This window comes from Dendroctonus ponderosae, unplaced genomic scaffold (genome assembly GCF_020466585.1).
Source record: "Dendroctonus ponderosae isolate FM_Combo_2020 unplaced genomic scaffold, Dpon_F_20191213v2 Dpon_F_20191213_7, whole genome shotgun sequence".
NCBI classification, from domain to species: Eukaryota; Metazoa; Arthropoda; class Insecta; order Coleoptera; family Curculionidae; genus Dendroctonus; species Dendroctonus ponderosae.
Window position 1 is genome coordinate 9609931 of NW_026018916.1, and position 21905 is coordinate 9631835.

Genomic DNA, 21905 nt, shown 5'->3' on the forward strand with positions numbered 1-21905 from the left:
CCCGGAGTGAGGAAACCTGATGTTTGCATGTCTCGGATTTAAGAATTGTCAATGAAATATTAATAAGGCATTTTTCGGCACCGACAATTTCCGTGAAAGTTTGTTGCTTTTGGAGCCACGTGTTTCAAGAACGATTTAATTTTGTGCCCAGAAGATTGAGCTGGTCTTATTTGTTAAATTCTTGACATCAGGGCTGTAAGAAACACATTTTCATTCTTGTATGGATTCTTACTTTACTCACCTCAGCTATATCTCAAACAAACAACAACAAGTAGATAATACCTTAATTTGTGCAAATCGTACAATTGAAGAATAACTCACTTTATGGCTTTATGTTGTTGCAATCATATCTATCATTTATACAACTTCTCTGTGAGTTTGAAGAACGAAAGGAATTAATACTCATAAGAAACTCATCGAGACCAATGATATACCAGTTTTCATCGATTTAGAATTTCCGCTTGATTTTTCTTAATGAATGCTCTAATATCACTTTATGCGATAAAATTTATAAATTTGCTGGAGTTGCTATTTGGCAGGCATGATGTGCGGTCGAGCAATTATCGCCCACTCCGCAACTCCGTCTGGACATGACGTCAACCGATAATTTCAGATTTGCCCTACTATAATTATATTCACGAATATCTGAGGAAATCTTTGGACGACTTTAGCGCATGGAAACTGTTTGTGATTTTGAGTCCAATATCTCTAAATGGCAATTTCCTTTTTCAGGCAGCCGACACGTGCAGAAAATCCAGACTTTATTAAATTGAATAAAGCTAATATCACATGTACAAAGGCCGTATGAAATATATCAACTTTAACCTTTCTGGATGGCTCCAAAATTTAATATAGAAGTCTGCAAAGTAATTACTGTTGACCTTGGTTATAATGGGTTGTATTGAAATAATTTCCGGTGTACTGTGAATTAATATACATAGTCATATTGAAATTAGAAGTATTTATCAACTAGATTCCAATTTACTGTAAAATCACTAGCTTTTTTGCGGAGACTCAACTATTTAGTTCGATTGATTTCTTTTGGAAATTTAGTTCTAAAATGGGTATGCACTGAATGGAATGGGCTGAAGTCCATTAAGAAAATAAATAAAAACTCAACTTTAATCACTCTCTAGTACCCCTGATTGCATATCATATTCGTTTAGAGTATCATTTATTGTCATTCTCAGGGTTGTAAATTTTTTATATTTTTTCAAACCTCAGCTTCACTACAGCGTCTACATAGGAAAAAATAAATTCAAATAAAATTTGAATTTATCTTTTTAGTAGTAATATCCTCTTGCGGCGGCTCAAAGTTAGCGTCTGGCCTCTGGTGGTCTTGTCTAAGAGTAGGCAATTAGGCAATTAATCAAAATAGACGTAAATATTTCCAAACCCGAAACCCAGGAAAATCTAGGAATTATACGTTCCAGCAAGTAGAAGTTTGCGAAACATGTAACAATTGTTAGACAGTAAAACGTGGAAAAAAGTTTTTCAGTCACAGACATACAAGAGGACAACGACAGAGCGCAAATTTACAAACTTAGGAACAGAGTAAGAAACCATTTGCACCCAAATCACAGTGCTAAAAATAACAATAAATTGTAATATTTTTCCTCGCTTCGAAAGACAGGTCTTCAAATACCCACCACATATTTACATATTTTATATTTCACCTGTTCACAGTCATTTATCTACATGACAATCGTATTGTTGATCAATCCAGTTCATTTATAATAAGAAGCTTTTAGTTTGCCATATAAACCCCATCATCTATAGAAATGCTACTAGGAAAAGCCCTCCAAAGGCCATTAAAGGCCAACTACCTGGTGATGTAAAATATCGATTTGGACCTCCAGAGCAACGGATATTTCCGTGCCCTAGTAGAAATTTGCAAGCAAAAGAAAAATGGGGATTTCACGTGCATTTTACATAAGGGCTAATAGCGTGTCACTGGTGTTTGAAAGTAACGATTTTTCAATTTTTGTAGTATTTGTAATGTGGTCTCTTTGCATCAAGTGAATTGGCACTTTGTGGTGCAAAATGTACGGCTTTCATTTCTCTTTCGGCATAATGGAACTTTGTCTTGTCTGATATTTTTGCATTTATTCGCTATACTTTACTGCTTGTAACGTAAAATATAGAATATATATCCAGGAGTTTGTTCCAAGGTTCCGCTCAAATTATTTAAGGAGTTTCAAAGGTGAAAGTTTAATGTAAAATGCTGAAATGGCGCGGTAAAAATTCAGTGTTCTCAGGTATATGCTTCAATTAGTTGCAATGAGGTTCCTAAGGGCAGCTTTTACTTGCTTTTTTTTAAGAAATGTGTCAGATTTCACGATTTTGACTACAGTTCATACCGTAACATGTATTACCTTCATTTAGGTTTTAAAACAAATAGAAGGAAAAAGGAAACATGATGAAATCAACAAGCTGAACAAATTCAATATTAAACATTAATGTTCCAGATCAATTTGATTATTAATCTCGCAACACTGAAGGTTCATTTTAAATAAGTTAAATCTTCCAATATGATTAGTGGCTCTCTATTCAGGTTGAAAAACAATAACTCTACAGCTTAAGCCACGTTTCGTCTTAATAGTAATTCGAGATGTACAGATTAAAAGTAAGCGAACAGAAAATATACGGAATACTTCCTGGTTTATTAAATCTGAGCTTTATTAAAGACGAACTCTTGATAAAGCAGGGAGCACTGTTATTACTTTCTTAATTTAAAAGAATTTCGCATTGAAAACCTGTCACTTTTTAACGACATTTTGATTAACTTTTGCAACTGTAAATTATTAAAGACGTAATCTAGATCATAAAAAAATTTTTGAGGTTGGCCGTAGCTTAGTTAATGCTTTTTTAATTTAAATTTCAGTAGAATGAAAAAAAGTTTCTCGTTTGTTAGTTTCTATTTTCTCTTAGAATGAAATCTATTCACATAAAAAATTAATGAGGTACGTAACAAAAAGCTTCAGCCACATTTGTATAACTATACGGAGTAGTTCCAGGAAATCCGAGTGATATTGTATTCTATCATCTACCATCTATCATTGTATATTCTATCAACTGACCCAGTTGAATTAATTGCTGTCTTAAAAAAAAAACGTTAATTTTGTCCAAAAGTGTACTAGAATTTCAGAAATCAGTAATTATTTTTACCTTTACTTCAGGATTGGCGATACCAGCAAAACTGATCAAAATTATACTTGCGCGAACATGGAAATTCGTATTCGCAATTGAACCTCAGCATTGTTTATCACTGTTAAACAATCTAGTAGCTTTTTAAATATTTAAGACTTCTTCAATTGTGTATAGACTTTCACAGTTCACAGTTATTTTGTTTTTTGCTGTTTAAAATAATTTCGGTATTCATTAGCAGATGGTTTTGAGCTTCCTGGCTTATTTATAGACAAGCCTTTTATAATATTTTACATTAGAGATGCGTAAGAGTCAACTTTTTCTCGATGGAGATTTACTGACTTTCTTTTAACGAAATGAAATACGAAATACTCTTTTTGCCTGCTTTGCAAATCTGAAGCAGGCTTACCGACAACATATTTTACAGCGCGTGTTGGGAAATGGCTTCCTTGATTGTACAAATAAAACTCTTATTTTGTATGTAAATGTTTTGAGTGTTTCTAATTTTAAAATTTAATAACGAATATCAGAATTATTATGAAAGTTTAAGTAAACCAGCAGATCTAATGCGCACTAGTTCAAGTAAACTGTATCTATATTCTGAGTGCAAACAATATTTGAGTGTAATGTTAAGTAGAAAAAGGTATTTTTCGACTACATACGAACTATTATCCTTTAGATAGTAGTTAATTTTTAAGCTCAGCACCTTTCACGACCGATATACGATTGATTTATGTTGCCATTGACGGTAACACTAAACTCAGGAATCTTTCGAAGAATCAAAACAGTTAAATACAACGTATCTTAAAATTAGCCAAGTATGCAATATGAATAACCAGGCTGATCCAAAATAAGTGTAATTCTGTTCGTAAGGTTACAGTTTAGAGTTTGATGGGAACAATCACTAACATCAGGCATGTAAAAATATTTAATTTTGACCCGTTACGTAACAGTCCTGAATCTGGTGGTTTTAAAGAACCACCGGGTCAAGCGCTAACTGAAAATCGAATCCTAGAGAAAGTCGAATTTTACAGATTCGACCAAGTTCCGAAACCTTCCTTTTCATATAAAATTGTAATATTACATCCAAAGGTGAACTAAAAACAAGAAAACGTTCCTGAAAACCCACGCATTGTACTCTGTGGAATACCTACATTTTGCAGCAAACGAACTCTCCTTAATTGATCGGAGTGATGAATTTTAAGCAGCAGGAACAAAATGAAATGTTTTAGAAAATTTTCTATAATTTAACAATACATGCAGAGTAATAAAGAAGAATCCAAGTAAACAAAAAAACCAGTCACAAAAAACAAATCCAACATCATTCCTGATACAACCAAAAACATTATTGCCAAATTTATTATTTAGTTGTTTGCTGACAATTCAGTTTATTGCAAGAATTATTTTTTTACCACCTGGCAGAGAAACCGCTATACATTTCTACATAAGAACTAAATATTTTTACTACTACTTTTTCTTTTATTATTAGCCCTGTTCTTTCTAAATATCCGTACGACAAACAGTCAACAACAGAATAATGACACTAATTTCGCATCTTCCTAATAAGTTTGATCGCAGCAAATACATTTTTTGATTGATGCTTCCTAATAAAAGAAACATTTACAAGATAACAAGTTATGAAAAAAATTAGGAACAACGAAAAAGGCAGAAATAAATAGACAATTTTATAGAAACACTACCAGTTTTATTCGAACACAAGTGTGGACTATTTTATATTTCTTTTTTTAGTTAAAATAAATTACCTTGATGTTTTACAACCATTTCTAACGATGCCGATTTACAAAAAATCCCTCGTATTTGATTCTTCTCCTTTAAACATTGGAGTCGGGTAGGAAAATATATAACCTGGCTTAAAATAGAGTGTATCAACGACCAAATATAAATTACATATTTCAAAGCAGTAATCACGCCTGTAACTTTTTCCCCTTTTCCCAAGATTAAACATTCGAAACAAATTATTTCGCTGAGCCGTAAATATCAAATGGGTCCCACTTTGAAAAGGAAATAAAACAGCGAAATTTTCCTGTTTTATATTTGAAATATACGTTTGTCAACGAATTGTAAGGAATTCGAAAACCCTACTCCATTTATTCTCATTCATTCGTTAGTAGCTTACGTAATAACCGCTTTCGAAACAGAATGGACCAACCATTAAGAACGTAGAGCGCTTCTTTCTTTCTAGAGTTGTATCTAATGCGTTATTGCGCTTAATAATAATCGTGTTGATGAATAGAACCGCCAGGTCAATAATGTTTGTTAATGTCTTAAATTATAAAGTTGTTTTAGTAGAATTTTATTGATTAGTTCGAAACTTTTGTTTTGAAAAACATTTTATTCCAAATTAATACAAATTTTACACGTAACCGAACCGAGCTATGACTTATGACTTCTTATGACTGTATTGTAACTGTCTTAAAACTATTTTTAAGACTAAAGCTCCTCTGACCTTCTAAAGACTTCTGACCAGACCTCTAATAACTTCTTAAAAATTTTGGAATCGTAAAATCTTATGGTCAAAATATTCGTTTTTGCTGTAGCTTCTTTTATACGTAAATCATGCTGATCATAGCAGATACTATACGAAGTCTTAGTTTAAAAGAATAGTCGGCATAAGTGACCATACAATTGTAGTTTAGATTGAAGGAAAGTTTCGTATCCATGGATAGAAAAAGGATCGGGTAATTTATAAAAGAAGACGTAGAATTGGTAATTAAAATACATCAATAATTATAAAAGATGTGTTTTTTTCTTAGCGAATTTTATCATCGTTTTTTGATGATTGAGATTTGAATAGAATTGAAGTTTTGTAAAACTGTATTTAAAATTCCTTTTTTTTTGCAGTTAAGAAAGCCCGTTACGTTGGAGCTCAAGGTGAGTGTTGCTTCATTTGATCGTTTGCTTTCATTTAATATTAATACTTTCGAAATAAACTGGCATGTTTGTGAATTAAGAAATAAAGCCAGTAAACATTTTGTTATCGTACTGTGGTTGCTTATTAAAGAGAATCATACGGAAACTGAAAATTGCAGGAGCCAGTTAAACTGAATCATTGCAGAAAACTAACCGCGCGTAAACCATAAAGCAGATTTATGGTTTTGAGCAGTCCATTTAAAATTGGTTAAGACTATTAAATCTATTGGGCATATCTGAGAAACCTCAATTGGCGGCTGTTCAGCCGAACAAGATAATCTGATTTATTTTTAGAGCTCGTCTGGGAAGCCTTAGGCTGCAAAGATTGAGGTCATTTCCTTTCCATTAGATCCAGAGTTTTAAGGAGGTGCCAATTCCCTCTAATAGATTCAATTGTCTCAGCTTTAAAAATGCTTTCATTATCATCAACTTGCTACCCGCTAATTAAAGGTCGCAGTTTGCTGCGATGTCGTATTGATTTTATTCAGAAATTGTTGCCTTATATTCTACTAAATTTTCAAAAAAATGGTTGCAGGTCTCTGCAAACGTTATGCATTAAGTCGATTCAAAATATATGGCTTGATCTGTTTAACATTAACATGTTACTTTCTTCAAATAATTTTCAAAATTATTAAAGGCAATAACTGACAAAGAAGTGCAGGTAGAAGATCGACTAATACTATTTGCGCATTTTTATATAATTTATATATTGTATATAGCATATTTTGAATTAACAGCCTGGAATGTTTCTAGACTTTACTTTCAATATGGAATTAGTGAACAAAACTGTAGTGATTGAGAAGAAGTGGATCAAAGTGGATCAATTGATCAATCAAAATAAAAAGCTTGTAGCACTTATAGAGAGGAATCCCACATACAACGAAACACTGTATACAAACACATAATACATTTTTCAATGTTTTGCAGATAATTTATAAAGTAGAAGTAACGTTTTCCGTCTTTAAATAGTCTAAGCAGTTGAAAATCTATCGTAATTAGCGGAAACAACTAAGTCATCTATAGTTAGTTATTTACCGGTGGAGAGTAATATTTTTCCGCACGCGATTGCAGTTGTAGGATCATGAACTCAAGTGAAAAGGACGCACGCACTTTAAAATTAAATGTCATTAAATTCTATAGCTTGAAATATTGAATTTTTTTGTCTCATCCTGATTTTATTTTATACTGTTGTGAGAACCTAAAAATACTTTTGCTGGTAATCTTAGTTCGACAAAAAAGAACGTCTTAAAACAAAACATGTTTCTAAGCAAACTTTTTGATAGCGGAACTAAATTGACCTAAAAACTTTATCGGAAGACTTTGAAATAAGCAAGCTTCGCTTGAAATTCTATCAATTAACGCGATGGCGTTTAATCCGTTATAAGCTTCGAGTTAACGGTTGGACAACTTTTCTGGCGGATTTAACGGGGCGTCTTATTGTAAATATTTTCTAGAATCTCTGGAACAAAATGTAAATTGCTGTAATTTTTATAGGGGCGATACTATTGTGAAACTGGCTACTTTACATCCACAAATTTAATAAAAGGCCAAAAATAAATAAATACTACTATCTATGATCATTTTTAGATGCAAAACCCTCTCACTCAAAATTTTTTTACGAAAATGTTCAACAGTTCCTAAATTGCAGACGAAATTCGAATTAAATCTGAAACTGCTATTAAGTTTGCAAAGACATTTCTTTCCAACTTCTGGAAACCGAATTGCTTTTGTGAAATTTCCCCGGAAAGAAAAATGAGTATAACGGATTCTCTTTACGAACGAATTTACGACGAATTCTAGCAGCGGGAAATGCACTAAAATAATGGTATACCGTTACTTGCAATATTAGTAGATTTAAATAAAAGTGACAGACACGAGCAGAATTCCAATCCCCGTTAGCAAAGTTGCCCTTTAGCAGTCAATATTAATATAAGTGAATTTCAAAGACTGTTTCGTGTTCTATTCATGTTTTCGGCGCTGGAAGATTTGATTTTTTACTACTCTCATAGAGTTAACATACAAATTTCATGTCGTCTGTTTGTTGATATTCATTTCATATAAAATTTTGTATTTTTGTACAAACAGTTTCTGGTCGAGGATTAATTCAAAGTAAATCCGAAGAATTTATTAATCCTGATTCAATACCCTTCTAGCCAAATGAGGTTTAATGATCTAATTACTTTTCACCCATTAATGTACCGCATTGGCAAGTGACAGCATTGCTTTAGCCTCTCTGGATTGCTTAATCATTTAATTGCCAGAACTTGGGCTACGATGCAGTTTAACGTAAATCAGTCTAAATCGGATTATTCTAAAGATATAGTTCGGCCAAACAGCATTAGGGCTCTCTGTACTTATGCAAATCGAGAAAATTGAGTTCATTGAACAGTCTATTCAACACAACTCTTTAAATAAAAGTCGCTCCTCATTCAGAGCTTAAATCTAAGATAACTCATAAGTAAAGTAGGAACATCTGCAGAACTTTGATGGCTTCAAGGCTGTTCGATTCACCTTATGCACGTATATAAAAAATTACCTTTGAAATTATATACTTCTGTCCTGAAATTAGCATATTCTATCCCGAAACATTTCTGTTTATGGCTAAATAATAAAGCTCCTCTGAGACGGTGGAATTTTTTGTTGCAAACTCAGTATCGCATATATTGAAAGCTGTTGCTTTTGTATCAACCATTATTAACATGCTACAGTTCCAGATATATTTCTTACTGTTTTGGTGTCACTATTAAAGTGGAAGGTGTTATGAGAATGTTGCGGTTGTCGAACAACAGTTGGCAACAAAAAGCTTTTTCCTACGGCCACAGATGGAATGAAAAAAAGGGTTTCCATGTTTTCCGTGTGATTAACCTTTTGCGACTCCGCAGTGGCAAAACTGCTCGTGTGGACAAACTCAAAAAGATGTCTCGCAAAAGATCACAAAGATAGAAAAAGGCCGCTGCAATGTAGATAGAAGGATTTTCTACAAACAGATTTATTAAGATATCTCAATATGCACAACACGGTTATCGTATGGCAAATGTTTGCCAGAGCATCCTATTAAATTTTCAATTAATTTTTGTGATGAACACACAAAAAACGTCCAAGAAGAACTGCTTTGCCACGATCTATTGACCCTTCAACCCCAACACAGAAAGCAACATCCATCACTAATTACGATTATCATCACACCGTCACCAAGTAACTTCAACACTAGTTATTTAAGGTGGCTGACTTTGAAATAAAAAATATGAAAATAATTAATGATGCATGATCTAGGTGCTGATTACAGGCTTCATATTCATAATGTTATTGACGATGCACTCAGTGTCTTTAAATTATATTTATACGTTATTAGTTCAAATTTTGTTGATTTTGTTTGCAACTGTATGTGTTTGCAGTGTAGCATCAGTCGTCATCATTTCATTCTCTCTTCTGCAATCATAATGCAAATCCTTTTCAACAACACAAACATCTTCTGCAAATTGAGCATTATTGCAAGGAAAATTTGATCGCTAAACTGTAGAACATCAGCTTTGCCCTGTTCGGCACTGTAGTTAAGGCAGGAACTTATTTTTCTTGCAAGGTAAATAAATAATAATTTCTGTTTCAGCTGCCCAATTCAATACTTACGTTACTCTGAAGCTTCAAAACGTCAAATCTACAACTGTAACAGTTAAAGGAGCATCGCCATGTTGGGCACAAGATTTTTTATTGTAAGTACTTCTATTTTCAAAACACATAATTTATTTAGTTTGCTTCAAAATTATCATTCAAAATATTAGCAATTTTTATAAAAAGCACCAAACTCTATTATGAGTTTCCCACTTCATAGGGGTTACTTTTCTACAATGGTTATGAAGTAGTTTTAATTATAATGCGTTTACATAATTAGCAAAAACTATAATCCCTTATAAAAATCCTTGTCGCTTGTTTCTGCGGCGACAGTAAATTTACTTTCTCAATTTTAATCGTGTGCTACATTAAAACTACTATGCTGTGAAGTCCTTAAGCCAAACTTAATTCCCCGCTCTTTGGTACAGGTTGATCTTCTTTCCAGCCTTTCTGGATTAAGTTTAAAAGGGATTTTTTTTTCATACTCCAACAAATAGGTCACAGATTTGTGATACCGTTGAATTCACAGCGCAATTCTTATATTACGTTTAGAACCTCATTTGCGAGGACATTTAACATTTAAAGTGTGAGAACTAAACAATGGTCTGCCAGAGTCATGTTTAACACAGTAAAATTTTAGATTAATTTTCAAATTGCTCAGGCATGCAGTTTCATTAATTCGATGACTGTACGTTTTTAAAGATGGTCTGCTGCAAAATCAGCTTAATAAACAGTCTTATTTTGACCCAAGAATATCGCAGTACCCTTTTGATCATGTGCTTAAGGGAAACCCTGTATAACTGAACAGAATTCGATTTACTGAAGGGGGAACTGTTTACCAGAACATGTTCACTGGTCTAATAAAACATACTTCATATGCGTGGTTATTGTACAAAATAATTAACAAAAAACTGAAAAGAAAATTTAGAAGACTCATGTGCTAGTATAGAATTGAAGCAAATAATTTTATCACCATGTATAAAACATCCACTGCAAATGTTGGCCACTAGTTCAAAAGCCAACCGCATCAAGCATCAATTAAATAGTGTTTGCTCTAGGAAAGTGCTACAGAACAGTGAAGTGGCACTAAGGCGTTAAAATTAAGAAAGCTTCAGAATGCCAAGTTAGTTTCCTCTAATTTGTTTGTGAACACATCCATCAACATTATTCAAGGGACTTCGTCAGGAGTCAGGGAAATAAAATAAAAATTCTGAAGGCTGCACTAAATTCTAAATTGACCTAATAAATATGCAATTGCAATAATAGAAATGGAACAAGAAAAGCGAATGACAACAATTCTGTTTCGAACGTTGTATTCTACACGAAATAGCGAGTGAGGTCTGTTGGAAGTGAGCGATTATAATAATTTGTTATTTTCCTGTTTCTGCTTTTTAGATTCATTTGCTTACGAAACGTTTCTGCCTTCTATCTGAAATCTTCATGACTTTAATTGAGAGGAATATCATCGGGTGTAAAAGTCACTGATAATTTTCATAACAGTTTCGCTTTCCTATTTCGTTATTTGTATCACAAATTTCACAAAAAATATTTCGGCAGACTTATCATTGTATGAAAGTTAACACACTTTTTGTGTCGATCTATCTAGACTTTCGTTGAATTCGTCATTTCGATTTTACTAAGCCGATTCGGTGGCCATTTCATTGTCTCTCTTGGATACATTTTTATATTTTTCATGTTTTTATGGAGAAACTTTTCAATAAATGAAATATTAGTATAAAATTATCTACTACTTGTTATTGGGCGTGAATATTTATTTTAATTAATTCGACTGCTGGTTTTAATTTATGCCATCTGGAATGCAGCCAACTAAGAACGTTAACTCGTTAAGATTAAACCGCAGCGCTTTCACAAAAGTCTAACGCATTGCGATTTATTAAGCCAATTTAAAACAGAAACGATTTTAAAACTATTTTAAATTTGATATATCCAATTTTTGCTTTCTGGGGTACCAAGAAGAATGTTTCAATATCAAACGGATGATTTGCACTACGCAAATGTAAAAACGCGGAATATAAAAATGTATATTAAGTTTAAGTCATATTGTTGGCAGGCAAAGCAATAGCATTTCTCGTTTAGAAAGTGGCCAGTCGATGCTTTTTACTTTTATTGATTTATCTATTACATTGTTTATAAAATAGTAACTCATTTGAAAGTTGGTGATTTTGGGGAACAACCTCATCTGTTGTTCTTAAATTCCTTGAAATTGACTGTCAAGTTGTAGTTGCCGTTTGGCGCAAAGCACCAATATTTGTATTTAAGCTAAAAGAAGTCTAATTTTTTATGTTAATGCTAATATATAATAATAATTAATTATCGTTTACTGTAATGTCTGACTTTCGTTTTCTATAATTTTCAGCGAAACAAGCAATCTAAATACAGGGTTATTAATAGAGGTATGGAGCAAGGGCATGATATGGGATCGTGCAATGGGATACCATTGGATACCTTTACAGACAGTCCACTATACAATCGAGGTAAGCTTTCTCGTTTGAAATGCAGATAACAAGTAGGAACGATGGTTTCAAAAAAGTTATGGTGTTTTGGCATAACTTCGATTTTATATACAGTGTGACTGAAAATTAGGGAAATGTTTCTGAGGGTGTTTTGGGAGAACATTTTTACCTGGTCTCGAAATGAAGGTTTCTTCATTTCATGTGTACATTTTTCTTGTGGTTAACAATATACGGAGTTGAAACAATTTTTTATGGTTTTATCGTCTTTATGCATATGGCAATGTAAAAATATTTATAATTAAAAAAAAAACTCAAACTGCGTATTTCTAGAATCAGTGTCTATTAAGCGAAGAAAAGTTGTCTTTTCCAAGCTCATTGATTTTGTCAAAAATCAAATTCAGTTTAATATTGCCTGTAACAATTTCATTTAACCAAATACAATATTTAATCGAAATAAAGCTCTTTACTCTCTACTGAAAAACCTTTTTTTCTGGTCGCTTACAATATGTCGAAATTTATGTTATCTTATTTCTAAGCTTGAAAGAATACGAACCAAAAACTACAGCGTGGAATCAAACAAACTAGAACAAATAGTCTGCATGAAAAGACGCACCTAAAAGTTAATAATATTCATATCAATGTATTCGTGTATTATATTTGATTACAAAATAATAATTCATCTGCTCGTAAATACTTTTCCCATAAGATCCTTCCGTTTCCGGTTAATTTTAATATTCTGCCATCATAATAAATGCAGTCTTGACATAAAAAATGGGTTGCTTCATTTTCTAAGAAAGAAAAACACCCACTTAGTCGTTTGTTGCAGCATAGAATGTATTATCTGCTTGATGAAAATGTATTTTTAAAATTAAAATAAATGATGCATTTCTCTGTCGCCGCGAGGCTAACTTTTCATCTGGCTTAGTTAGAAGCTGTAATAAAAATTTTTAATCTAATTAAATTTGCAAATGAAGTATGAGGAAATGTACTTCTCTGCACGAACTCCTATTAATTACAGTCTCCGTCCCTAATCTAATTAAAGTTAACACTATGTGTCAACAAAGTTAGTTTTATAATTTTTTCAAATCTTCATTTTGCATTTTTTGTATATATTTATGACCAAACATGTCTTGAATTATGAATTATATTATAGAGTGAGCGTAAGTAGTAATTTTTCAACAAATTTAACACCTTTCTATTATCGGAATATTTGATCGAATAGAGAAAATATCATTTCGATTTTAACCGTATTTCAGATTTAGATAAATAAATTTAAAACCGAAATATTTCACTTAACATTTCAATGGAAACGCATATAATCCATCTTTATGTAGATCCGAATCACTTGAAAGCCAACTTTTAAACATGAACCTCTAGGACTTTACATGCAAAGTCGTTCCGTGAAATTTATCTTTTTAAGAGACAATCGATCCGATCTGTCTGTTTTTCAAGAGCAGCAAACTTTTTACTGAACTACTTTATTACTTAAACTCCCACGCTTGAAACTTTCAATCAGCTATATCGATATACAATTTTTTGTTGAAATTATCGACAACTGCTTTTCTAAAATATTTCGAGTGACTCTAGTGAGGTGGTTTGCTAATTATAAACAAATCATGCAGAGCGTAATATAGTTTAAAAGTTGCTTTGATAGACACATTTAACTGAAAAACTGGATAACTGACTTAATGAAGCAGCTTTGCGTTTTACTCGGTATTTCTACAGTTATATCACGTTTTGTGAAAGGGGATATGTTTAGCCGGTTTTGTGTCTACTGATATAACGAGCTTCATTAAAAGCAAAGAGAAGTTTGTAATATAGCTGTTCTGATAAAACTTGTACACTTACTAGCGTGGTACATATATTCGGAAAATTTTGCCTATTAATTTACATTTTTTATTGAAGGAATAATTGATAGGAATAGACCAATTTACATATACATCAGAAACCTCTCGAATAAGTTTTTATTATTAGCTGAAAATGTTGCCACTAACCACCAATCTTATTTTTTCAAATGGAAACGCCTGTTTCGTATTAAATTTAAAAAATGATGCATTTATTTCTTACCGATACTCAAACTTCAGGAATTTAAAGGAAAAAAAATACGAAAAACTCATTTCAGTGGAACATATTTCATGTATTAAGAAGCTAAATTCATAAACTTTGAAAAAACTATTACTTTAGATTAAATATACTAATTTCTGTATTTCTTTCTAGGAGGGTACTGGCCAATGGTTATCATTAGATGCAGAACTAGTAATGAAAGACGGAGAAGTAGTTGGTACGAAAATGGCAACCGGACATTCTTTGCTGGTCGATTGCCGCTTCGAACTGCCTTTCGGTAAGTATCAGTCAAAATATCTCCTTACCTTAAGGTGGATTCGGATGCCGATTAGAATTTTTCACTAAGAAAAGAAAAATTTATAGAGCTTTTTAAAAGACGACCCAAATTATTTTTTTAAAACTGGGATTTACATATTTGAATTGAATATTTCCGTATCGATGTGCTTGTAACATACAAATTAATTCACGGAATGGACTAGAGGACTATTGAGAGACCTATTATTACATAATAATTTGCCAATTTCAACCAGAATATTTTTCAAGAACTGTTTTTCGCAATAGAAAAGCACACTGAACTCAGTTGAGAGCAAAGGGAAAAAGCTTAGTCAAATGCTTGTGGTTACAACAAACAATACAATAAAAAGTAACAATATAAAAACATTCTAATTTATGTACTCTTAAAATTACAGGGTAAAATTATTTGACGTATGAATATTTTTCGAATTAAAATACAAATTCTAAATCAATGAATGTAAATATGCTAATTCCGTGCTGCATAAATGCATCCAGTTTAAATCGTTATTAAAACGGTTTTGATTGGTTTGTGTTACTAATTCGACAAAGGTGGTCAAATACACGAATTATAGTGAATAAAAAGTTCCATTGATCTATTTTATTAGCAAGTTTCAGCGCAACCGAATAATCGCATGTGGTATTTCAATAAATCTGTAGCACGCAATTGAATGAAGTAGTCATTCATATGCCTATATTATTATTATATTTACCTCATATATTTTATGCAATTCGTGGGTTTCAGTCCTTCGCATATTTTTGGGGACATATTTGATGAATCAATATTATTATTTAGCAACCTGGGGCGAGACTTTGTTGTCAATAATTAAAAATTACATTCAATTTAGATTCAAATATTTTCATCTATTATACCACCATTATTACCGTATATCCACTACTTCCAGATCGAACGATTTTATCTTTCTGCTACCTAGAAGTACCGTTGTGAAAATATTATATACTTTAATTACTGTCGTATGTAACCTAAAGTAAAATAGTAACACAGAATTTAAAAGAAATATGTGATAATTTTTAATTTGTATGTTCAGAATTGGTCCGTTAGTCCAAGGAAACGAACCTTCTATGATGCTGTAAAAATATATTTCCAGAAAAGAACAAACAACACATAAGCAAATCTTTACACAATATTTTCCAAACACTCATCGATTACCACAATTTCCTGGCCTTCTAATACTGAGAAATTAATAAAAAAGACGTAAACACATCCAGCTTCTAGCTTCGGAGCCACCACTTGATATTTCCTTCAATAAATATATCACATTTCACTTTTGCAATCGCGGAGTATTAGAGTGCAGACCCAAAGTAAATTTGCTTGGATTAAAATTTAATCTCAACTCTGAAAGGGTATTGTGCAAGTAAATCTTGATGGTCGAAAGGCAATCCCTCAAGTTTCTTGTAATCCCTGTGTTTCAAAATCGAGGAAAGTTCAACAAACTTAATCCCTGTATGAATAATTTCAGAATAACATTGCAGCTGCAAGCTTTGCATTGAAAAGTGATTGTATCTAACCTGGTACAATATTTAGCATTATATTACTTTTCTGTCTATTATTGTTTTATTTATAAAAATTTTTAATGTCAGTAATATTTGGTTGTATTAAATCTGTCATGGTATGTATTTTGTATAATAAAATAAACGCGTTACAAACTTTTAAAATAGTTTGTGATCAGGCCGTTCTTAGCATTTATTAGATCGGCACCAAAATAACGATGGGAAAGCATATTATCGATGTTTGCCATTAGGCAACATTCGAGGGAAGTTTGCAACCTGATCCTTGTTTGCTCGGCGGGTATATTGATATATGGTTTTACCATATCTTAGGATATGGTGATGTAAATCTTTGATGAGCAATAAACAAGCATAAAAATAAACTATTTTTATTTTGCGTTGAAGCTGAATTGAAATATCTCGTTTATTCCAATTAGGTAAACCTGAACTTCAACCGACCGTTTGCTTAAAGCTAGACTCCCTCAATAGAAAAAGTCTGAACGAATTGAGCTAATCCATTAAAAACTGTATACATCTTGTTTTTATTATTACGTTTGTTTTTACAAGAAGCGCACAGAAACTTAACGTACTTTAAAAGCGAGTACGTATACATGAATTTTACCCCAGTCGCAATTGAACTTCCTCTTCCCACCGAACCAAAATTCTTTAAGCAGTGTTGTTTGCAAGATTGAGACGTCCAAGAAATTCTAATATTTCTGGAAAACCTGCATATTCAATATCGGACTTGATTCATTACTTCTTCACCTAACAAAATTTACCTAAATAATCAGTAATCCGTCAGTATAGTTTTAAATTTTAACATTGTTTACATCCGATTATTATATTATTGTGGTTAAACAGAACTATGTGTATACACATTTCCTGTTTGGTGTGGCTGGAGCAAAATTTGTTCTAACTACTAAACTAAGACCTAAATTTATGTCAATATGTACAGCACATTGACGAAACATTGTTGAACCAACTAGTTTCCCCATATTAGCCGCGACATTAGATAATTTACTTTGGACCAATGTTGGAGGTTAATTAAATAGTTGCGAAGCCCATTCATTAGTGAAACCAACAATAATTAACCCGGTGAAACTTAAATATAAGCAACAGACAACGTTTCCAGCCCATTACTTACTCCTGCCCGGTTGAAGGATTATCAGTGCGCATTAGATTACACCAACTATGTTTAATTATTTTAATTTATATGCATTTCAAATGTTGAATTCTTACTTTGGTTTCAGATCCTGAGAATATGGACGCATCTGATTTACAAAGAAAATTAGAAACCTTAAACAAATGGATAGACATGGAGGCCAGAACTGAGCAGGCCAACAGACACTTCAACTTCATTGGTAGATGTAAGTAGACTATTTTTAGTTTAAGAAAATAGTTTCATTCGCTTCATATTCATTATTCATGTTCGCATTAGTCGATATATCAGTAGAAGTACAGTGTGTCCAGTAAGCACATGATTAAAAGGTTGCTGCGACCTTCTTTGACTCAAAATCAGAAAAATATCTGGCTTCTAGGCCATTGATGGCCAAGTTCTTCTAAAACGTATATTTTTCCACAATCTAATCTAATTAGTTTCATAATTTGATCATCCCTATTTCAAATCAGTGTAACCGAATGCATATTACATGCAAATCTAGTGTAAGTTAATTAATTTAATTTTCTTTTGGCTTTTGTTCAGCTCAGTTAGTTATATGTCGGGTGCCGCACACAGAAAATGCTACTTTTCCCGGAAGATTTACATTGGTGCAAATTTACTAGAGAATTAATTTAGAAAAATATATCTACTTTAAAAGTGAACGGCTAGCAAAAGTTTGTGCGTCAAAGTTAAAGTTAGAAATTCAAAATTAATTAATTATTTTGTTTGTTATGCGCGTTAGAATCCGCCAACAAGGCAAAGCGTCTTAAATCATATTTTTTATTGCTCATATATGTCAATCATTTATGCAGAGTTTCGTTGTCAAAATATTTCCTAAGGAGGGCTTTTTTATAGGAGTATTCTCCAGGCATTCCATGTTGACAAATTATAGGTTAAAGTTCGACTCATCTCCATCGACTTCGTAGCGTGAAGCGGAATGGTAAACTATTTGCAAATGCAATTTTAGCTAATATGTATTTCTCTAATAAAGAATTGTCTTTTTTATTGTTCCCTTATTAAATGTTCAAATGGATCTCCGTGTACGCCCGTACAAAGAGTTATTAGACGTACAAAGACTTTACGTCTTAAAATATCCTCTGAAATTTGAAAACTTTATTGCGGACCTCTGAATATACTATATATTTTAAAGCTCCTTCATAGAGTGGCGTTTTACGGTTCAATGAGTTCAGACACATGAGACTTTGGCCGTGAGACTTTGTAATAAAAACAAACTTACTATTACATTTTTATTTTAGAACAGCGCTTATTACATATTACATCAGAGTCGATATTACTGCCCAAAACATCATTAATATTGTAGTAGCAATATTTAGAAACAGTGACAAATGCAACAAAAATTGGTGGCGTTTAAACTCCGACTGTTTCCATTTCTTGACAATTTATTATGGAATAATAAGAAGCATTTTAATAAAGTGATCGTTAAGACTGATTAGCTTCTTACAAACCTTTGCGAGAAACACAGTTTTCGGCGTTTATAATTCTACTTAAAAGAACGAGGTGTTGCGCACCTTTTTTGTAATTCTCCACAAAAAGTTCAGATTCAAAAAAGTTTGAACTGCTTCTGTTTACATTAATTAGTAACGCCTGCGGTCCCAATTGTAAGGCCAGCTTACCAACTTGCGTTTTTTTGGGTCGTTTTCGTTATTATTTATTCAGAATGTTTGGAGCTCTTCGGGGGGAACGCTGACCTCTTGCTATTTCGCACCGTTTATGGSAGGTTGGGGTTTTTGCGGTGTMGAAATATATGTATTAAGTGCATTAAAAATGTTCATTAATTACAAAMTTATTATTAAATGTGACAACTTGGTTTTTGCGCCAAAGTGTAGTTTGTTAGATTGAAAATAACAACCTGAGTTCTTGAAAATAACATCCTGCCCGTGAATAAAACTTTTCATATAAACAAATACAACGACAATTCATCGGYWCAAAATAAATCGACCGAAAAAAMGGACTCTTAGGTTATATGAAATTGATGGGTGGCTGGCATCCGTAATCCGACAAAATTTTGGCGAAGAAAATGGCGATAATCTGTCAACGTCGCAWKTAWGCAAAAAACARTTTACGGTGCATATGTAACGTTTYAAGCTGCATTTCATGAGCTGATGAAARATGGGTARTTCTATTTAAAAAAATACACTTTGATCTTGCCTCGCTTTTCTGAGACACTCTGTATCATATAAAATATTTTTAAAATGTCCGCACTTTGTGCGTCAACAACTTTTATATGAAACTATTTTTCGAAAGTTCAATATCAACGGAAATAATGGACTCTCTCGCCCTAAAAAAMCACTCTGTATATGAAAAAAAWTATTAATAYATGCTTACAAGGTAACTGAATAGATTTGATCAACTCTCTAATAGTAATACCTGAAATGTCCCCGTCATCATCATTTCTTCATCCCATCGCACTCATCATTTTAAAAATGTATTTACATCTATTGATTTGATTAGTTGTCTATCGCGAAAATTCAAGTCAAATCAAAAAGTCGGATGAAAATGCATTTTACGCTTCTATTTTACACACTGTCTCCCACCCTACCCCTCTATTCTGTTTCTTTTTCAGCCAATAGTAATCACTTTGACAATGACATTTCAGCGGGATATTCGGAGGATAGCGATTACACATCCGATCTGAATTATCCAGTTGGACAACATGCGAATTCTTCCGCGTCTCAATTCCGCACCGCTGCTCATCAATTGAACACGCCTCAAAGATCGCTCGAAACGAGTCGAGAGAACTCGTACGAGCGAGAAGAGGGCAGTGGTGCCCAGTATTTGGTCACACAACCGATAATACATCAACATCATTTAAGTCCAGGCGGTCATCGGAGGACCCAACAACAATCCTCAAAGGTAAATATACATTCCGCATGAATGTTATTAGTTCACTAATAGCGACTAATTGACTTAATGACATAATTATACTAAGGAGTTGAGGTGCTTTATTGGACTTTTTCCATGACAATAAATAAATGCACCAACTCACAATAGTCTACTGAACACTATCTTGTAGCTTAGTATGGAATGGAAACAAATACTTTTACTTTGATGACAATTTCTGAGGCTTTACCTGAAGTGTACATAATTTTCTTGGGAATAGTAGTCGAACGTTTTCAATTTCCATCTGAAAGTTGTCGTTTTCATTGATTGTTAAAATGCGGCAATTGTGGGTCCGACTAACCTGTTCTTTCGTCGTCAGTCAAAATGCGCATAAAATATTTATAAAATTTTAAGTGTTTTGGTCACGGTAAGAGTTTTACGGAGATATGAAACGGTCAGATGAGGGTGTATTGATAAATTCAAAAAAAAAAAAAGTTGCTTGAGGGAATACCGCTGAAAGTTTGACAGAGACACTGAGTGTGTTATACTGGTAGTTCAGAGATGTCACATGTGACATTAAGATGAATATTTCCTTCGTATGATGATCTGTACGTTTGTACGTAATGTACAGTCTGTACGTAATTGCACAGTGTGCAATTATCCCTCAACGATAATTGCATTGTTTATGAAAATTATTTGACAGGTGTCTTTTCCTGTTGAATTAGACATCAAATGCCATCCGGACATTCCTAAGTTATTCAAATCATATTTGTTATTTAAACTTAACAAAAATGTCTCGTTTTGGTGTCAAAGTTGTTGCTGCGACCGTGCCCACGAATACTATGAACAATCAAAAGTATATYTGGCGGCAGTTAAATAATAATATCAACAATAAATATATCTAGCATTTTGTGAWGAAAGACGTTACAACTTAAGTAAAGACACTACAGTGCACCAAATTGCAAACATTCTACAAGACTGGGCGTTCAACATGAAAAGATAGAATGGTGAGGATGTTAAAGAATATACTATAAAAACTATTTGGAATGTTACTGCTAAATTACTAATGGATAAATACTACTATGAACATAACGTTCGCTTTAATCCGTTTCAAGACATCGAATTTAAATTGGCTCGMGAAGCTAAAAAYGCAAAASKGAWGGAGCTACAAYGAGGAGCCCCAGAAAAGAAAAGGAWGCTCTGTTTTCATGAAATATGAGGAATTTAAKAAAATGGYCGAAAGCTGTGATGAAGACACTCCAGGTGGTCTGCAAAARAAACTATTCTTTGTGTTATGCTATGAATTAGCATGGCGTGGAGGAGAAGGATCGAGATRCTTGACAACATATTTCAAAGAAGTTGACAATGTAGGCGGAAAAAGCGGAAGAGTTGAATATAATCCAATATTTACCAAAACGACACAAGGTGGGAGGGACCATGCGCATCATTGAAGTGGTTAATTCGTAATCGAATTAATTCTCAGATTTTCCCAGTTCGACTCTTTCACAAATTCATGCAGAAGAGGTCAAATATCAAAATAAACCGTCTCTTTTTAATAATGAACCCTGCTTGGAAAACGAGTGAATGGTACAAAAATATACCTTCTGGTAGGAATACGATCAGTCAGTGGACTAAGCAAGCAGAAAAAAGCAGGTCTAGCTACTGCCTCAAAAAAACTGACAAATTATTCTCTGCGAGCAACAGCCGTTTCAAAATTGGCTAAGAAAGGGGTTGGAGAACAGCAGTTAATAAAAATTACTGGACATTTGAACACCAACTCAATTACACCATATCTCCAAATGGATGATGAACATCATCTGCAAATAATTGAAAAAATGAGAGACAATGATGGTGCTGAGGTCCAGCCAAAAATGTCTGAA

General features: G+C 32.9%; 1 protein-coding gene and 1 long non-coding RNA gene across 2 annotated transcripts in view; one reads left to right on the plus strand and one right to left on the minus strand.

The window, feature by feature from the left end:
* Positions 1-20079, plus strand: part of LOC125505130 (phorbol ester/diacylglycerol-binding protein unc-13-like) — a 36439-nt gene extending 16360 nt beyond the window's left edge. The window contains exons 2-7 of the mRNA XM_048668286.1: positions 6010-6039; positions 9686-9788; positions 12065-12182; positions 14379-14502; positions 17276-17392; positions 19769-20079. Of these exons, the coding sequence (XP_048524243.1) occupies positions 6010-6039; positions 9686-9788; positions 12065-12182; positions 14379-14502; positions 17276-17392; positions 19769-20079 (803 nt within the window). The remainder of the gene's footprint in view (positions 1-6009; positions 6040-9685; positions 9789-12064; positions 12183-14378; positions 14503-17275; positions 17393-19768) is intronic.
* A 51-nt stretch (positions 20080-20130) lies between these two features.
* LOC125505170 lies at positions 20131-20546 on the minus strand. The gene is made up of 2 exons (XR_007281970.1): positions 20387-20546; positions 20131-20329 (listed from the first exon to the last, which is right to left on the minus strand). It is a non-coding gene; the product is annotated as an uncharacterized LOC125505170 (long non-coding RNA).
* Positions 20547-21905: the final 1359 nt, after the last annotated feature.